This window comes from Triturus cristatus, chromosome 10 (genome assembly GCF_964204655.1).
Source record: "Triturus cristatus chromosome 10, aTriCri1.1, whole genome shotgun sequence".
Lineage (NCBI taxonomy): Eukaryota > Metazoa > Chordata > Amphibia > Caudata > Salamandridae > Triturus > Triturus cristatus.
The window spans coordinates 1,084,194,508-1,084,211,470 of record NC_140593.1 but is presented as its reverse complement, the minus strand read 5'-3'; the positions used below and the strand labels follow the sequence as shown (position 1 = coordinate 1,084,211,470).

The 16,963-nt window shown below is 44.0% G+C and overlaps 1 protein-coding gene across 1 annotated transcript in view; it reads right to left on the bottom strand.

Annotated features, from left to right (window-relative positions):
• Positions 1-1,796: 1,796 nt before the first annotated feature.
• The window catches only part of LOC146796603 (uncharacterized), a 138,232-nt gene continuing 123,065 nt past the window's right edge, over positions 1,797-16,963 (bottom strand). The window contains exon 5 of the mRNA XM_085629258.1: positions 1,797-3,987. Coding sequence (XP_085485384.1) covers positions 3,580-3,987 — 408 coding nt within the window. The 3' untranslated portion in view covers positions 1,797-3,579. The remainder of the gene's footprint in view (positions 3,988-16,963) is intronic.

The following is a 16,963-nucleotide window of genomic DNA, read 5'->3' as shown; positions in this document are numbered from 1 at the left end:
CCTCAATATAATTGCACCAGGGTACGCAAATTATATTCGCTGTCCCCATTTGATTCAACCTTCTCTTACCATGACACATGTATGGTAGACTCCAGCTTTACTCTTATATACAGGTGTTCCATGTCTACTGTATACCTTCTTTTAAGGTTTTACGTACCTTAATGGGACATAAAATAGTGTTTCTCTGGGATACATCGATATGTTCAACATTCAGTTATTTGCTTGACTGTGGCTAACATCTGGTCCACACATCCATCAACATAAAACACAAAAAGTGAGTGTCATTATTCCATAGTTACAAGTATGTTAGATAAAAGTGGCACATATATGTTTGTGAGAAAGTAAACAGATTTTCTTACATCCAAGCTAAGCAGTGCTTAAATTGAGCCAGTGGTTTCTGGAGCTCAGCACCAGCACTTAATCATCAACACCAGCGCTTTTCATGAGGGACACATTAATTTACAGAACAATTAAGTGATCTGCCCAGAATCACTGGATGTTGAGTGGACCCGGAGACTTGAACCTGACTTCCCAGCTCTGACGTCTGCTGCTATGGCCATTACGCCACATCCTCTCCCCACTTTCATGGTTAGCAGTTGGTTCTGTTTTAGGCGGCGCTAACAGGAGAAATGGACTGGTGCAAGCTGCCTCCTGTTACACAATTAACCACTGATGCTAGGTTACTTAATGCAGATGGGACACAGACCGCAATGAACACCAAATGTATTTGCACACAGCCGACACATGACTTAGAACGTGGAACACACGCAACTCAAATAGTGGAAAACCAAATGCTAAGCTGAATTTTTAATAAATTAGTGACTTTTACAGAATAAGATGTTTGGGTATTCAGACCTATATTAAGCCTGGGGCAAATTTCATTTATTTCAGTACAATCATGCATCATTTCTAGGATTTTGCATTACATGAAGTGCCCAAGATTGCGTCATTACACCACATTGAGTAATTGTGATTTCGTTCAGGTAGAAATGCGATCTCTGGAGCACAGGAACATCACAAATGGACCAAACATAAGTCACCGTTGCCTGCCTTATTTGTATTTTGTGCAAACTGCATCCTAAGGAGCAAAATGGTGCAGACCTCCAGTCAGATAACCTCCAGGTGGGCCCTCGCAGGCAACGCATACTCTCCCCTGCTCAAGTGTGCTTCCATGCTGTCCTGGTTTGGAAAAAGCAAGAGTTTTTGTCCATGCAAATGAAGTGGGTCCCAAACCACTGCCATTGGGAAAGGTGAGGTTTAAGCGATTGGTGATGAAACTCATTGCCGAAGCATCAGCGAGGGAGGCGGTTGCTGATTGTCCAGTACTGGCCTCTCTCTCCGGCCTGTGTGAACAGTGCTACCCATACCCCAGTCTGCCCAAAAGCAGAGTTCCAAACCCAGCGATGCCAAAACGGAGTAGTCAATTCTTTGAATGAGTCTGCAGTGAATTAGAAGGTCATTTCCACCTGTATCATGTCTTCAGTACCTGCATGTACCTGGATCACTGAGCAGGTCAGAAGATCGCTGGTGCTACCCAGAAGATTACAAAATGTAAATTCCAGAATTATACATGTGGTTTAGTATGCCTAAGTGGGGGACTGCCGTTGAAACAATGTCTTCCAATCATGGTAATCTCTGCCACACCACTCTGTCACTATATGGAGTTCCTAACCTTTAAGATTTCCATTTACTCACTTCATGCCTCCAAAGTTCAGAAAATTGAATAAAAATCAGACACCAATTAGAGAAAATAGATTTATTACTTAAAGGTGCCAGACCACAAGACCTTCCAGCTGCAAGCCAGGTGTGGCTCACGCAACGTTCTCTGCTCCCTGCATATGTGCTTGCATGAATGATAGTTTCTATCATTTCATAAATCAATTGATTACTAATCAGCGTTTTTTGAGAAGATCACATATCCATTGATCCCATAATGAAATCCAGTGTGTAGGTAATGGCAGTAGGAAAAATTCAAAATTCTAGGATACTAAAAGACGGTCTCAACATAGCATCAAACCCTGGAAGCTAACGGGAAATAGTGGAAGAAGTTAAGGCTAGTTTGACCAGGTTCATCGTTCATTATTAAATTGGGCCCCCAGCAGTCTGGAGTAATAAAATTGATAAAGTTACTTGACATTTTTGGTACACATTTAGTGCACTGGCACAACTATATTTAGGCTCGTTGGCAATATGCTAATGCTTATTGTACACATATATTCATTTATTGATGTGGCTTGAATGGCCCCTCAGTGCGGCTATTTCCATATGGATCAAAAGGAATAAAATGCAGCCTAAGGTAGGCAATAATATGATCACGTATTTTTGGGGGTCCACTTCGGCTCTCTTGCTTATCACATCGATTCACACGGGCAGCACAATCAACCTGGTATTTGAGTCTCAGGGCGAAATAGAGACATGAAAGACAATGTTAGGGGATGTGTTTTATGAAATAACTGAATGCACCCAAATTTGGCGTTTGTGTCGACCTTCAAAGACTGACCCATGAATCAAGCAACTCCTATAAGACACACTATAATGTACCACAGAGGAGGAAATAATGCCATGAAAAAAGGTCCTGATGGTTCAACAATGGCTACTAAGAGAATCCCCAAGTATGCATACAGTTTTCAAAAGTATGTGACAAAAGCCAGAGCACTAACTTGGCAAAATCCTGACAGGGAATTTGCTGGTCATCTCCAGTGTGTTAGTCCCTGCATTGGGCGGTATTCCTTGTTCTCAGCACACGGCCACGTATTTTATCTGTGAAACAGTTTGAATGGGAGGTGTACTCAATTTCATCCTCAGCCTAAGGCCTGCCATTTTGTGATACACGTACATTTACACCATGCCATCTCTTGTGGAACTGAGATACAATTCATCTTTGAAAGGCACACGGGTCTTCGCACAGTGCAGTCCAAATACTTGAAAAGGTTTTGATCCCCTTCCCAGCCCCTACCCATCTGCTTCTCTCCCCTCTCCCCTTTCACTATCACTCCTACTGATCCCTCCTGTCCTTTTCTCCTCTCTCTTCCCTCCTCCTTCTCTCTCTCGCTCTTCATCCATATGCACGCAAACAAGGTACCTCACACACCTTCCTAAATAACCTTATTCTCTTACCCTACGAACATTAGACAACCATACTTCATCTTTATAAACAGATACACTTATACCTCCCCTCTACCTCTACAGAAAACCCACTTATTATGGGATATACAGTTGTTTCCATACGGACTGCCGGTACCGTCTACACTATGGTTTGCTTTCTCTGCCTTTTCTCAGCTGTACCTTACTGTTTGTACAAAATCCTAATAAAAACTTTCTGAAATAAAAAAACAAATGTTTAATAGGCCATCCCAGGATGATGCTCATGTGAATTTTCTTGCACTTGTAGGAATAGAGTGAACATGGCCATGAAAATGAAGAGTAGTAACAGGATTCAGAGCAAGTCTTCCTAGCGGCTTCTTACCAGCCTTGTCTGGAAGTTAAAATAAAAGATCCCTTCCCACACTGCTTCAAGTTCAGAAACTGGATCTTGCATTCCAGCGCCTAGTATACCACGGAGAAGAGGAGTTCAATCTGTCAGACTCTGCCCTGGCCTTCACTCTGCTCTACGGTGTCTGATCCAGCTGGTGAGTGTGGTTCAGTCCGGCTCAGAGCTGCAGAGCTCTGTATCTCGTCTTCATGCTCACGAGCTTTGGCCCTCAGGGAGGCAATGCTGTGAGATCTGTAATCCTCTGCACACATACCCTCCTCTTCCAGGGTCTTCTGTGATTCCTTGCTACATGGGGATATAGGGTGATGATGGTCTTGGATGGTCGGTCCCTCAATGTTTGCAATCCCAGGGTTCAAGTCTGACCTTTCAGCTTCCTCACATGTTTTAGACCTCCTGTCGGAAGGAGAAACATTACTGATATTTCTACCTCCAGGCCTCATGTGCTGTACTTTCATCTGTCGTCTCATCTTTGCTCGACGATTCTGGAACCAAACCTAGAACAATAAATAAACGGAGCAAATTTGATTCACTATTGTCTTAAACAAGCCCAAAACATATCTTGTTAGGAGGAAACGTTGCTGTAGAAAAGTGATCATATGATATCCAGTAGATGACTCATTTGTGTGACATTAGATGTTTACTAGATTGCAGCTAACACTGGAAAGGACCGATGACATCACCTACGATAACCAGTAGAGTAACAAGCAAAAGCAAAGACAATCAGTCTCTTTTACCAATTTTGAGTGAGCTACGCAATCAGCTGTGCCAATGACCGCCTGGCAATTTTAAAATGATACTTTCTATATTTTCAAGATGGCTGCCGAGTTGCGTAACACAACATGTATTGTGTCATCATGTGCACTGCTGGAATGACGCAACACATTACACAATGTGGAGGCCATCTTCAAAATAATGTTTTCATTCTTTTCTATACATTTAGAAGGACTTGACGCCACTACTGACTTTACAGGTGCTGGTGGAGATTATAAGCCTCCACCATTAGTACAGCCAATTGTGACAACCATCATGCAAGGGGCAACATCCAGGGCATCGCCAAGGCCACAATTTGATAACTTGCACACCACAGAGGAGCATCGGGAGGGAAAGTGATAGGGGACATTCATGGCATCACGAAGGCTGCCTTCCAGTGCCTGCCATGCCGCTAAGATGCATCTGGATGAAAGACTATAGGGGACATCCAGGGCTTCACCAAGGCCGCCATGTGGGGACTGGCATGTCATTGAGGAGCATTGAGAGGGAAGGTAGGAGGGTAACGATGGAGGAGTTGGGGTTGGGTAAAACTAAAGAGTATGAGCTTGCTCTGAAAAACAAGATGTGCACTCCCACTGAGTGCCAAAGAGGGAATTACAATAACAGTAGTTCCATGACATCAGCAGTGGAAGGCTACACCATGAACAATTGAAAGCAAGGGTGAAAGAGGTCTGCTCCAGGGGGTGGGGGGGACAAACACAGAATTCAGAGGATAGCCGCCAATAAGAAGCAGGGAACCAAGATTAACAAAAAAAGGCATCAAATCATTGGCAAAGGTGACTCTGTGAAGTATTGTATACAATGATATCTGCAGCAGATTGATGTAGCTGTCTGTAGTGAGACCACGAAAATGCCCCAGCATGTGGCCTAGCCTAATTATCAACATGTGGCAGAAAACAAACAACTGGGCCCTGAAGAGAACCCATTTTAAAGCATAAGAAGCTGGTATCACAACAGAGTAGAGGATAATTTATTCATGGAGACAGAGAGGGAACAGTAATAGGGACGTACGTCAATCCACACTAGTGGAAATCCACAGGGGTAACCATTAGCCATCAGAGAATTATTTTATTGTTGACTCAAATGTCATTATAGCAAATATATACATTTTCTCCAAATGAAAGCATGCATTAAAAAATATATATATATACATATACATATATATATATATATATATATACATATATATATATATATATATATATATATATATATATATATATATATATATATATATATATATATATATATATATATATATATAAAGAACATAGAGATACTCTGTCTTTGAATGCAGTCACTTTCGGCAAAAAGAGAATCACGAACCACCGGAGATGTAGGCAATTATTCTTTTATTGTCCTCAAATTACACGTTTCGGGCACCACTTGCCCTTGATCACATATACGAGAGAGCCGTATGCCATCTTTTTAAAATGCAATGAAATAACATCACGTGGTAAAACGAAAGTGATCAACATAGAAAACACACTTGCACAAGATTATGCCGGTTAGAGAGTCTGTTCTCATAGCCTCAATCGTAGTGACTTACTACCAATCAACAGTAATTATGTACATGGCATTGAAGTTCACATCATTCAAATGGAATAAACAGTATGAGTTAATAAATGCCAATATTAATATTAATATGGTATATACACAGGATGATAAATAGATTTAAAAACATCATCGTGTAAAATACATCACGTTAAAATATATATGTATAAATACAATAAAACGGGAATTTCATAGCGCAATGATCCATATACCTGATATCATAATATTGCACATGACTCAACATAATTGTGTAAACCATCACAACTCGTACTGTAAACCATCCTATCATGTAAACAATAACCTCAGGTTTCTCATTACTTAAGACATTCATTCCTGCTTTAATGCTGCAATAATGGGATAAATCCATATTGAGTCATCTTTTCTTTAAATCACAACAGAGTAGAGGATAATTTATTCTTGGAGACAGAGAGGGAACAGTAATAGGGATGTACGTCAATCCACACTAGTGGAAATCCACAGGAGTAACCATTAGCCATCAGAGAATTATTTTATTGTTGACAAATGTCATTATAACAAATGTATACATTTTCTCCAAATGAAAGCATGCATAAAAAAAAAAATATATATATATATACACATATACATATATCATAGTCTTTTGGTTTGCTCAGTTGTAAGAGCATACATTATAAATTGATGTGTTTCAAGTCTAAAGAAAATATAACAATTACCATCTTCCACCAGTGTGAGGGAACCCTGGGGCCCAGATTTACTAACACTTTGCACCAAGTTTGCGGCACAAATGCCTACAGTAACGCTGTGCACTACTTTGCATAAAGAGGGTGTAACATGGCTGGTACTACTGCAAATCCCTGTCTACTGTGGTTCCGTAAATTCTGAACCCGTGTGTTTATATCATGGTTCCGTTACGATTTTGGTATCTGCATATCGTAAATAGCGAGTTTGGTATGTACGAGTGTTTTCGTCGCGCTTCCCGATGAATTTGCTGCCTATTAGTAAATCTCGTTAAAGAACACACGGGTTCCATCTTGTGCACGGCATCCATTTTGTTTACATTGCCCTCACTGTAGGCAGCCTGACTCTGCATGACACGTCCACCCCCCCAGTTTGGCCTTGCGCTGACTCATGACCTGGCGAAAGCTGACGCTATTGCCTGGGGCCGAAACTTGCCAAACCAGTACCTGCCCTCGAGTTAAGCGAGGTTTTGATCAAAGGCCAGTGTTGTATAAACTTATATGACCCGCACACACCTGCCCAACCTTACTTACTATCTCTTTCCTCCGTTTCTGTTCCTTCCTTTATGACCTGTTTATGGTGGGGAGGTGACCATTTGTTTGTTATGAGTGGACGGTCTCTTCAAAGGAGGATGTTAGGTTGGTCCGGTTTCAACCCCAGAAGAACGTATGTTTTAGCCAAGAGGCCGGACACATGGGATTGTCATCAATAATAAAGTATTGTTTTGGGTACATGGGGTGCGACCAACTGCACTTCAAAGAATGTTTGCCTGAGGCATGATTTTGGGTATAAAAAGAGCGACCTGCTTTGTATTGTCGAGCAGTCTCCTCGCAACCTACTTGTGTGGTACTTGTTGGACCTCTGCTACTGGCTGCAGCCAATAAATCGATCTTTGATGCCATCTAGAAGAATCCCGTGTTTCTGTTATATTGGTAATCCAGGCAGGAGAACCCGAGAGCTTAGAGCGTTGTTCCCTGGCGCTGCCGGACTATAAAAAAGTTTGGTCTCTCAGTTGGCGCCCGAACGTGCGGCGATATCAGCGGTACCGGTCCAAGCTTGAAGATCGTGTGGGGCTTCGTAAGAAAATTCCGGAGGAAGAGATCTCCCACTTCATCGATCCCTGTATGTCGCAAAAGTGGTCCGAAGGTCTTTTTCTGCGAGGTTCCCTCTTCCAGACGGCTACGAAGGACTGCTGCCCTGACTGTCGCCCTGCCTTGGACCCATTCATAATTCTTTGGACGGCGAAACACTAGACGGGTGATCTTCAGATGACGTCATCGATCATCAATAAATTGAGTTAAGTATAAAGTGGGTCGCACCCAGTCCTTAGTTCTTTGGTCCCTTGGTTTAAAAACCTTGGTTTGTATTTGGTCTGGTTCTTTGGTACCTTGGTTTAAACACCTTGGTTTGTCTGGTTTGCATTGGTCCTTTGCATATTGGTTTGGTCTTTGGTAACTTGGTCTTTGGTAACTTAGTTTGGGTCCTTAGTCTTATTTGGCAATTGCAATTTCCAAAAACCGAGGGTCTCGTACATTTACGAGTATATCGGTAAAGATAAGCCCTCGAAGTTTGAAACTGGGTTAGTGAGCACGATGCCTAGCCGCAGTATTTTTGGTAATTTGGTTCTTTGTTGCAACAGGGATTCCCGGTTGGAGGATTCGTGTCCGATACCTCCAGTTGGAACTCCAACGTATGAGCTCTACTCGAAGCATGGCGTGGGTCCAATCACGTATAATGAAATATGGGTCCGCTACACCAAGAAAGATGGTGTTTTGCGATGGCCCCAAAATGGAAGCTTTGAAACAGAAGTCTTAGATAATTTAGAAGTAAAGTTATTTAAGAAAAAGGCTAGACCCGCAATGTTTGACTCTTTCCGCCTATGGCGTAAAGAAGCCCGACAACGCGAGATTAAACAAGCGAAGAAAGATAGAAAAGTAAATGACATATCTATTATGCAAGCTGCTAGGCAATTTAAAATTGATGTAGAGGATAAGGCTCTTGAGGTGTCTGAACGACAGCATAATATGGCAACCGATAGATGCTATCCAGTATTAACACCTCTGTTGGAAAAAGTAGCGGAAGATTCTGAAAAGGATCCATTGATGTCTTATTTGTTAAAGTCTCCTCCCCCGTACGCACAAGGTGCTACTGCACCAATGTTGCCACAGGTTGCTCCCCCGCAATTGCATGTTCCCGTTCTTGCTCCCCAGTTTGTCCAAGTTCCTCCGGCACCTCCTCAGCCCGGATTACCTATTGCACCTGTACCTACTTTACCTGTGCCTGTCCTGCCTCCCACTACTTTGCCGAACTTTTTCTCTCCTGTCCTTATGACTGACTCTCCTTCTGTTCGTCGGCGAGTAGCTGACACTGTCGCTAACTTTCTGACTCCTTTGTTTAGTTCGTTAACTACGAACGCCGTTTCTGACAGTCGACAGAGACGTAGCCAGCTCCCTAAATTTCAGGAGCGAGAAGTGTTGGATTTGTTAGCTCGTAGGTGGATTTCTAAACCGGCCAAATATAGTCCGCAGGTGGTATTGGATACGTTTCTGCAGTGGGACGAGCCTACGCAAAGATATGTGTTTGACATTATGTGTGCTTTCCTTAAAGAAGATTGGGATAGTGATGAGTTAGATACAGTCCCCGAGGAGTTGTCTGAGCTACGGAGCAAGTTTGCTAAAGGTGTGATTGTGGGTTCTGAAGTTAAAAATGCGGTAGTAATACTTCTTTCGTATAGGTCTGCTCTGCCGCCGAGAACTTTGTTTAAACCTGATCATTCAGTTGGGATGAAAGCTAGACAGTATCCTATGAGAGAGGTTCCTCCAGTTTGGCGAGAGGGAGATGCAAATGCTAATCCTCCTGTTTTACCACACTTCCAGCGCGTATGGATACATGTCCCATGGAAACGATCGGAAGTATTGACTCTTAAGCAGACTTTACCCGATCCCCGCAAGAATCCTGCAGGGTATTATAAAGAGCTATCGCAGACAGTAGAAGCTTGCGTACTGAACTTGGCTGATGTTGATATGCTGTTTGGCAATGTAGTACCACAGCCTATTTGGGCAAAAATTCGGCATGAAAATCATGTAGCAGAACTGGGTGATACGTGGGACAACATTGCTTTAGCGGATGGTAGACAAGTGGGCGGTGCGAAGCCAGAACAGTTAGTGACGGATTTGCCAGGTAGGATAATTACTCTCATGAAAACTCTAATGCCGGCGCTGAAGGTTAATTGGGATAAGTTAGCTGCCTGCAAACAGAAGAAGGATGAAAGTGTCTCTGATTTCTTCACAAGGTTTGAAGAAACTTTCATAGACCATAGTGGTCAAGATATGAGCTCTGAGGGTGGTCAACGGTTATTTGTAGACAAATTCGTTTTCAACTTACTTCCTGAATTGAGCCATAAGTTAAAAGATTCCGAGAGTTCTTGGGCAGTTTCATCTACAGCTCAAATATTGGCTACAGCTCAATATTATGAGAATAGAGACAAGGAGGAGAAAGACAAGGTAGAGAAAAAGACGAAAGATCTGAAAACTAAAGTCCTGTTACAACAAGCGTATCCACCCCGTTCAAACCAGCCTGAAGTACAGCAACGCCCTGCGTATCAACAGCAGCCCCAGCATCAGCGAATGCCACCCAGGTTTGATTATTACCATCAAACACAGCCCTTAGGTTTTAATCAGTGTGCGTATTGCAGAGAAGAGGGCCATTATAAAGGTGAGTGCCCTGCTTTACGGCAACGTATGAATGGTGCTTTTGTTCCAAGGGGACGTGGTAATTCTCAGCAGATAGCTAGGGGTAGAGGACGTGGTGCCCCCTGTTCAGAATGAGCGCTCTTCTCAACCACAACAGTCACAGAACTATTTTGATCGACAGAATGTGCAAGATGGTAGATCTCAGCAGTACTATGCTGACGATTATCATGTCGATAATGAGAAAGTAGAATATGCAGATTGCTAGGACAGCCATAGACAAGGAGAGGGAGTAGTGTCGGTTCCAGTAGACCAAAAAGGGCCCTATGTCTCTGTAGTTACATTAGGTGTGACAGAGCCCTTCCTTCTGGATACTGGTGCGGCTAAGAGTTCTATCATGCACTCTAAACTTCCTGGCGCACCTTTGTCTGGCTTAACTAATGTCTCGGTGGGATTTTCTGGCGCCCCGGTTCATAATCCAGTGTCTAGTCCTTTGTCTCTTTCCATTGGGCCTTATGAATTGGAAGCTCCTCTGATCTTAACGACAGGTTGCGGCGAAAATTTGTTGGGTCTAGACTTGTTGAAAAGATTATATGCGACCCTGCATTGTTCTCCCTCAGGAGTACATCTTACCTTGGGACGGAGAGTCGTTTCTCCAATGTATGTGTCAAAAGATAAGCTTCCACTGGAATTGCGCTGTCTCCCTGATTCTCTTTGGGCTGATGGTCCTAATGATGTGGGTCTCCTTGAGATCCCACCATATGTTGTGACTTTGAAAACAAATGTTAAACTACCACGCATTCCTCAGTATAAGATTTCGAGTGATGGTGAGCGAGCACTTTTGGCGATCATTTATGATCTGATCGAGAAGGGTGTGATTGAGGAAACTAGGGGTAATGTATGCAACAGTCCAGTTCTACCGATTATGAAACGTACAGATTCTTCTCAGCCACCCGTATACCGCTTTGTGATAGATCTTCGCGAAGTCAACAAAATTGTCATCCCACAGTTTCCTGTGGTACCGGACATAACTGCCTTACTGACGTTGATTCCTGCCTCAGCATCCTGGTTTTCGGTTATTGACTTAAAGAATGCCTTCTTTAGCATCCCGATCGCTGAAGAAAGCAGAGATATCTTTGGCTTCTCATTAGGTGGGCGTAGTTTCAGATTTCGGCGCGCTCCCCGAAGCTATTGTGAGAGTCCCTCAATCTATAGTCAGGCTCTAAAAATGCAGCTTGATACTCTTGTGTTGCCGGCTGGTGCTGCTCTCATTCAGTACGTAGATGATCTTCTTGTGGCAGCTGATAATGAGGAAATATGTAAAACAGCTACGATTTCTTTGCTCCGTCATTTATCTGACTACAAACATAAAGTATCACCTTCGAAACTACAGTATTGTTGTCAAGAGGTGACCTACTTAGGTCATCTCTTATCAAAGGAGGGAAGGAAGTTGACCCCAGAAAGAATTAGAGCGATTGCACAAATGACTGTACCAAGTACACAGAGAGAAGTGCGTGCGTTTTTAGGTATTACGTCATACTGTCGCCAGTGGATCCCCAATTTTTCTTTGTTAGCAAAACCTTTGTTGGCTCTGACATGCAAAAATACACCCAATACTCTTCCTTGGTCTGACGAGTGTCAGAAAAGTTTTTCGGAGTTACGTACTGCACTCTGTTCGGCTCCTGTGTTGGGTACACCCGACTACAGTAAGCCCTTCACATTGTTCGTTCACGAGAGAGAAGGTTGTGCATTGTCGGTTTTGACACAGTTATTTGGTGACAAACAACGTCCATGTGCGTATTTCTCGTCAACTTTAGATCCGGTAGCTAGAGCACTGCCGAGTTGTTTGAGAGCTACAGCAGCAGCCGCAGTCTCTATTCGACAATCTGCTGGTTTGGTGATGGACAATGACCTGCTGGTATTGGTTCCACATGCAGTGGATACCTTGATGAACAGAACTAAAACACAACACCTCACGAGTGCGAGATTGTCAGGGTATGAGTTGACACTATTAGCTAGTCACATACACATAAAAAGGTGCAATGTGCTGAATCCTGCGACACTGTTGCCGGTTTCCATGAATGCGAATGAGGTAGAGCATGATTGTTTTCTGAGGACGGAAGAAGAAACAAAAGGAAGAGTGGATTTACAGAATACCGCTTTTTCAGATCCGGATGGTACATTATGGGTGGATGGATCTTGCTATAAGTTGCCGAATGGTGATACAACTGCTGCGTATGCGGTGACGACGTTGAGCACGATTGTTGAAACAGCACGGGTGAATCACAACTCCGCACAAGCTGCAGAACTGATTGCATTGACAAGAGCGTGTGTTTTGTCTGAGGGAAAGAGAGTGAATGTGTATACTGATAGTCAGTATGCATTTGGTGTGGCGCACAGTTTTGGACGTCTGTGGAGAGAAAGGGGATTCCTGACGTCCCATGGCACAAAGATTCAGCATGGACAGTTGGTGAATGAGCTTCTGGAAGCACTTACATTGCCGAAGCAAGTTGCGATTGTGAAATGCAGCGCGCACCAAAAGATTACAGATGACGTTGGTCGTGGGAATGCGTTTGCGGATGAAGTTGCGAAAGAGACAGCGAGAAACATGATGAGTCGAATGTATGTTGCGAGTAATGCGAGATGGATGAGTGAAACTGGAATGTGTGAAGATACGATTGAAAGTGTGAAACAGATTCAAGCTGAAGCTACTGAGAGTGAGAAGAACGTATGGAAAGAAAGCACGGGTAAATTGGATTCGACTGGATGTTGGATTGATTTGTCCGAGCATCAGAGATGGATGTTGCCAAACGCGTATGTACATGCAGTAGTAACGATGGCACACGGTCTGTCGCACATCAGTGTAAAAGGGATTTGCAAGGTGCTAGCTCCAGTGTGGAAGAATTCTGGAATTTCTAAGTGTGCAGAGAATGTGGTGAAGAATTGTATGGTGTGCTTGATGCACAATCCTGGTAAGGGAACTCCAACTCCTGCAGGCCACTTTGCTCCCCCTACATGCCCCTTTGAGGTCCTACAGCTAGACTTCATTCACATGGAAAGACGCAACAACTTGAAATACGTCCTTGTCGTAGTTTGCGCCTTTTCAAAATGGGTAGAAGCTTATCCGTTAAAGGATAACACTGCTTTGTCCACTGCCAAAATCCTGCTCAAAGAATTTTTTCCTAGGTATGGGTTGCCAAAGATTGTGTGGAGTGATAATGGAAGTGAGTTCGTGGGTGAGGTAATGAAGAAAGTGTGTGCTGGTCTGGGGATCAGGCAGAAATTCCATAGTGCAAATCACCCCCAATCAGCGGGGCTTGTTGAGTGCTATAATGGCACTCTGAAGCTAAAACTGGCTAAAATTCAAGCGAGTACTGGATTATCATGGCCAGACGCGCTGCCCTTGGCGCTTTTGTCCATAAGGACGACCGCACATTCAAGAGTTGGGCTTAGCCCATACGAGGTGGTTTTTGGTCGTCCTGCCAACATTTGGGGTGTCCCGAGACCTAAACAATTTAGTAGCATAGAACATCCAATGTTGATTGACTATTTATTTGATTTGACTACTAAATTGCGAATCATTCATCAGCAGGTTGTTGAGAGCTTACCTAAGGCATCCGAAGATCCCGGCCACAAGTTGCAGCCAGGCGACCTAGTCTTGGTCAAAAATTTTCAGAGGACCGAAAATCTACAACCTCGCTGGCTTGGCCCGTATATGGTCCTTTTGTCCACCCGCACTGCAGTCCGGCTCAAGGAGAAAAAAAACTGGGTACACGCTGCCCATACAAAGCGAGTACCACTCCCTTTACCTTTTGATTCCTGGGTTCGAGAGGGTGTGGGGAATTCCGAATCCGAAACCATCCCTCGGTTTATTCCTTTTTCTGATGCCCAATTTGAAGGACATGAATCTGTGACCACTTCAGACACTACTGAACAATCTGGAACATTGCCGTCACCTACGGACTCTGGAACATTGCCAATACTCACAGACCCGAACACTCCTGCTACTGAACTTTTTCCGGACCATACTCGACCTGGAAGAAGCAGATATAACCTACGTCCCCGAACTCTCATGAACTGATTTTTTTATGATTTTTGTGTACATTACTCCCAACCAAGAAACTTGCTTGTTTTTTTTGTTGTTTTACCTTTTTCCGAACCGCCACCCGGGTTCAGCCGGAGGGTCGCGGTGTAAAGACTCAGGAGTACAGGCTCCTTGACACAAGGTCAGGGGTTCTATTGGTCTTAAGGGCGTTCCTTGAGCTAGTAGGCGTAGTCCTGAGCACAGAAGACCCAACCGCCGCGGACGGCTCGTTAGAGGGTGGAGTTTCTTGGTTTGATGGGATTAACTGATAAAATGTTTTTAGTAAGAGTTTTCTAGTTAAATGTGCCCTATTGACACTCAGTATTTCGATAACTTTGATGGGTGGGATTGTCCTCCTTTTTCAGTTCCTATCCACACCTACCCCACAACCTACGTCTACTCCTTTGTTTTCCACTGTTTCTATACACTCTTTTCACCCCTTGCCTGAACATGAACAAACTAGAAGACTGGAATTCACAAACAACTCGTTCATCCAATTGCTTCACCAACACCAATTAATAGTCAACACCACTAATTGTTGGGTGTGTGGTTTGATGCCACATACAATGGGAAAGGGTATCCCCTACTTAGTCCTACCTTTTAGTCAAAACGGGTCATCATGGGCTTTTCAGACGATGTTCCTTTTTGCTTTGGAAATCTATCCCCCGCGTCCCCCGCGTTCTGTGAAACATAACTCGAATGCAGCCTTGGTGAAGGGAATTGCGAACATGAGCAGAGATGTGAATGCCTATATGTCTATTACCAGGGACGAGTTATCAGCTTACACTGGGTGGAACGCAACTGGATACCGCATTAGTCTGGGTGGGAAACAGCGTAAGAGATCGTCTCCGATTTGGGTCGTACCCCACCGAGGTCATTTTTGTCTGCAAGGAAATGGTACGAATCCGAGGGCTCAGCTAGGGAAGAGTGTTTGCACTCAGACGTACATTTTTCCGTCGCAGTCTTCCCCATCATTTTTGGCTGCTAAGGGTACGTACTTTGTATGCCACAATCAGGCTTATACATGGCTGCCCCCAGATTTTTCGGGCATTTGCTTTGTTGCCTATCTGTTGCCCCCTACGTATACCGCTTCCGCTGACTATCACAAGACGAGAGTTGTGAGAGGTGTCTTCGATAAAGAGGACACCGCGGGTCAAGAAGCAGGGGATTTCTTTAAGGGATTCCTGCCGTACTGGGGACCCATGGTAAATAGTAGGCATTTGAGACAACTAACCCGAGTGGTTGAGTCCACGGTGAACGAAACTGCTGGTGCCCTTAGTAATTTGACAGCTGAGCTTCAAGCGGATCGCCTCATGACATTACAAAACCGTATGGTTTTAGATGTTCTACTTGCTGACCGAGGGGGAGTATGTAAAGTGATCCAATCGAGCTGCTGTGTCTTCATACCAGACAATGCTCCAACAGTGTACAAGGCCATTTCCAGGTTACATAAGATCTCCGAGTCTATACATATGGCCGAAGGAGATTGGTCGTTAACTGATTGGTTCTGGGGACTGTTGTCCACGTGGGGATGGAGAATTCTGACGATCAGTGGAATGGCTCTAGCAGTCCTTTTCACTTGTTGCCTCTGTGTGCAGTGTGGTCCTGCCTTGTGTAGCCTTTGCGCTACGGTATGCGTGCGCAGTCCGCCTGCTTCACGGGAGGAACAGAGAGGTAGGATGATGCTTCAGCAACATACTGATGATCTGATGAAGATTGATATTGACTCAGATTCAGAATGGGTTATTGCCTAAGTGAGGGCAAAAGGAGGGTCTGTGGTTCCGTAAATTCTGAACCCGTGTGTTTATATCATGGTTCCGTTACGATTTTGGTATCTGCATATCGTAAATAGCGAGTTTGGTATGTACGAGTGTTTTCGTCGCGCTTCCCGATGAATTTGCTGCCTATTAGTAAATCTCGTTAAAGAACACACGGGTTCCATCTTGTGCACGGCATCCATTTTGTTTACATTGCCCTCACTGTAGGCAGCCTGACTCTGCATGACACGTCCACCCCCCCAGTTTGGCCTTGCGCTGACTCATGACCTGGCGAAAGCTGACGCTATTGCCTGGGGCCGAAACTTGCCAAACCAGTACCTGCCCTCGAGTTAAGCGAGGTTTTGATCAAAGGCCAGTGTTGTATAAACTTATATGACCCGCACACACCTGCCCAACCTTACTTACTATCTCTTTCCTCCGTTTCTGTTCCTTCCTTTATGACCTGTTTATGGTGGGGAGGTGACCATTTGTTTGTTATGAGTGGACGGTCTCTTCAAAGGAGGATGTTAGGTTGGTCCGGTTTCAACCCCAGAAGAACGTATGTTTTAGCCAAGAGGCCGGACACATGGGATTGTCATCAATAATAAAGTATTGTTTTGGGTACATGGGGTGCGACCAACTGCACTTCAAAGAATGTTTGCCTGAGGCATGATTTTGGGTATAAAAAGAGCGACCTGCTTTGTATTGTCGAGCAGTCTCCTCGCAACCTACTTGTGTGGTACTTGTTGGACCTCTGCTACTGGCTGCAGCCAATAAATCGATCTTTGATGCCATCTAGAAGAATCCCGTGTTTCTGTTATATTGGTAATCCAGGCAGGAGAACCCGAGAGCTTAGAGCGTTGTTCCCTGGCGCTGCCGGACTATAAAAAAGTTTGGT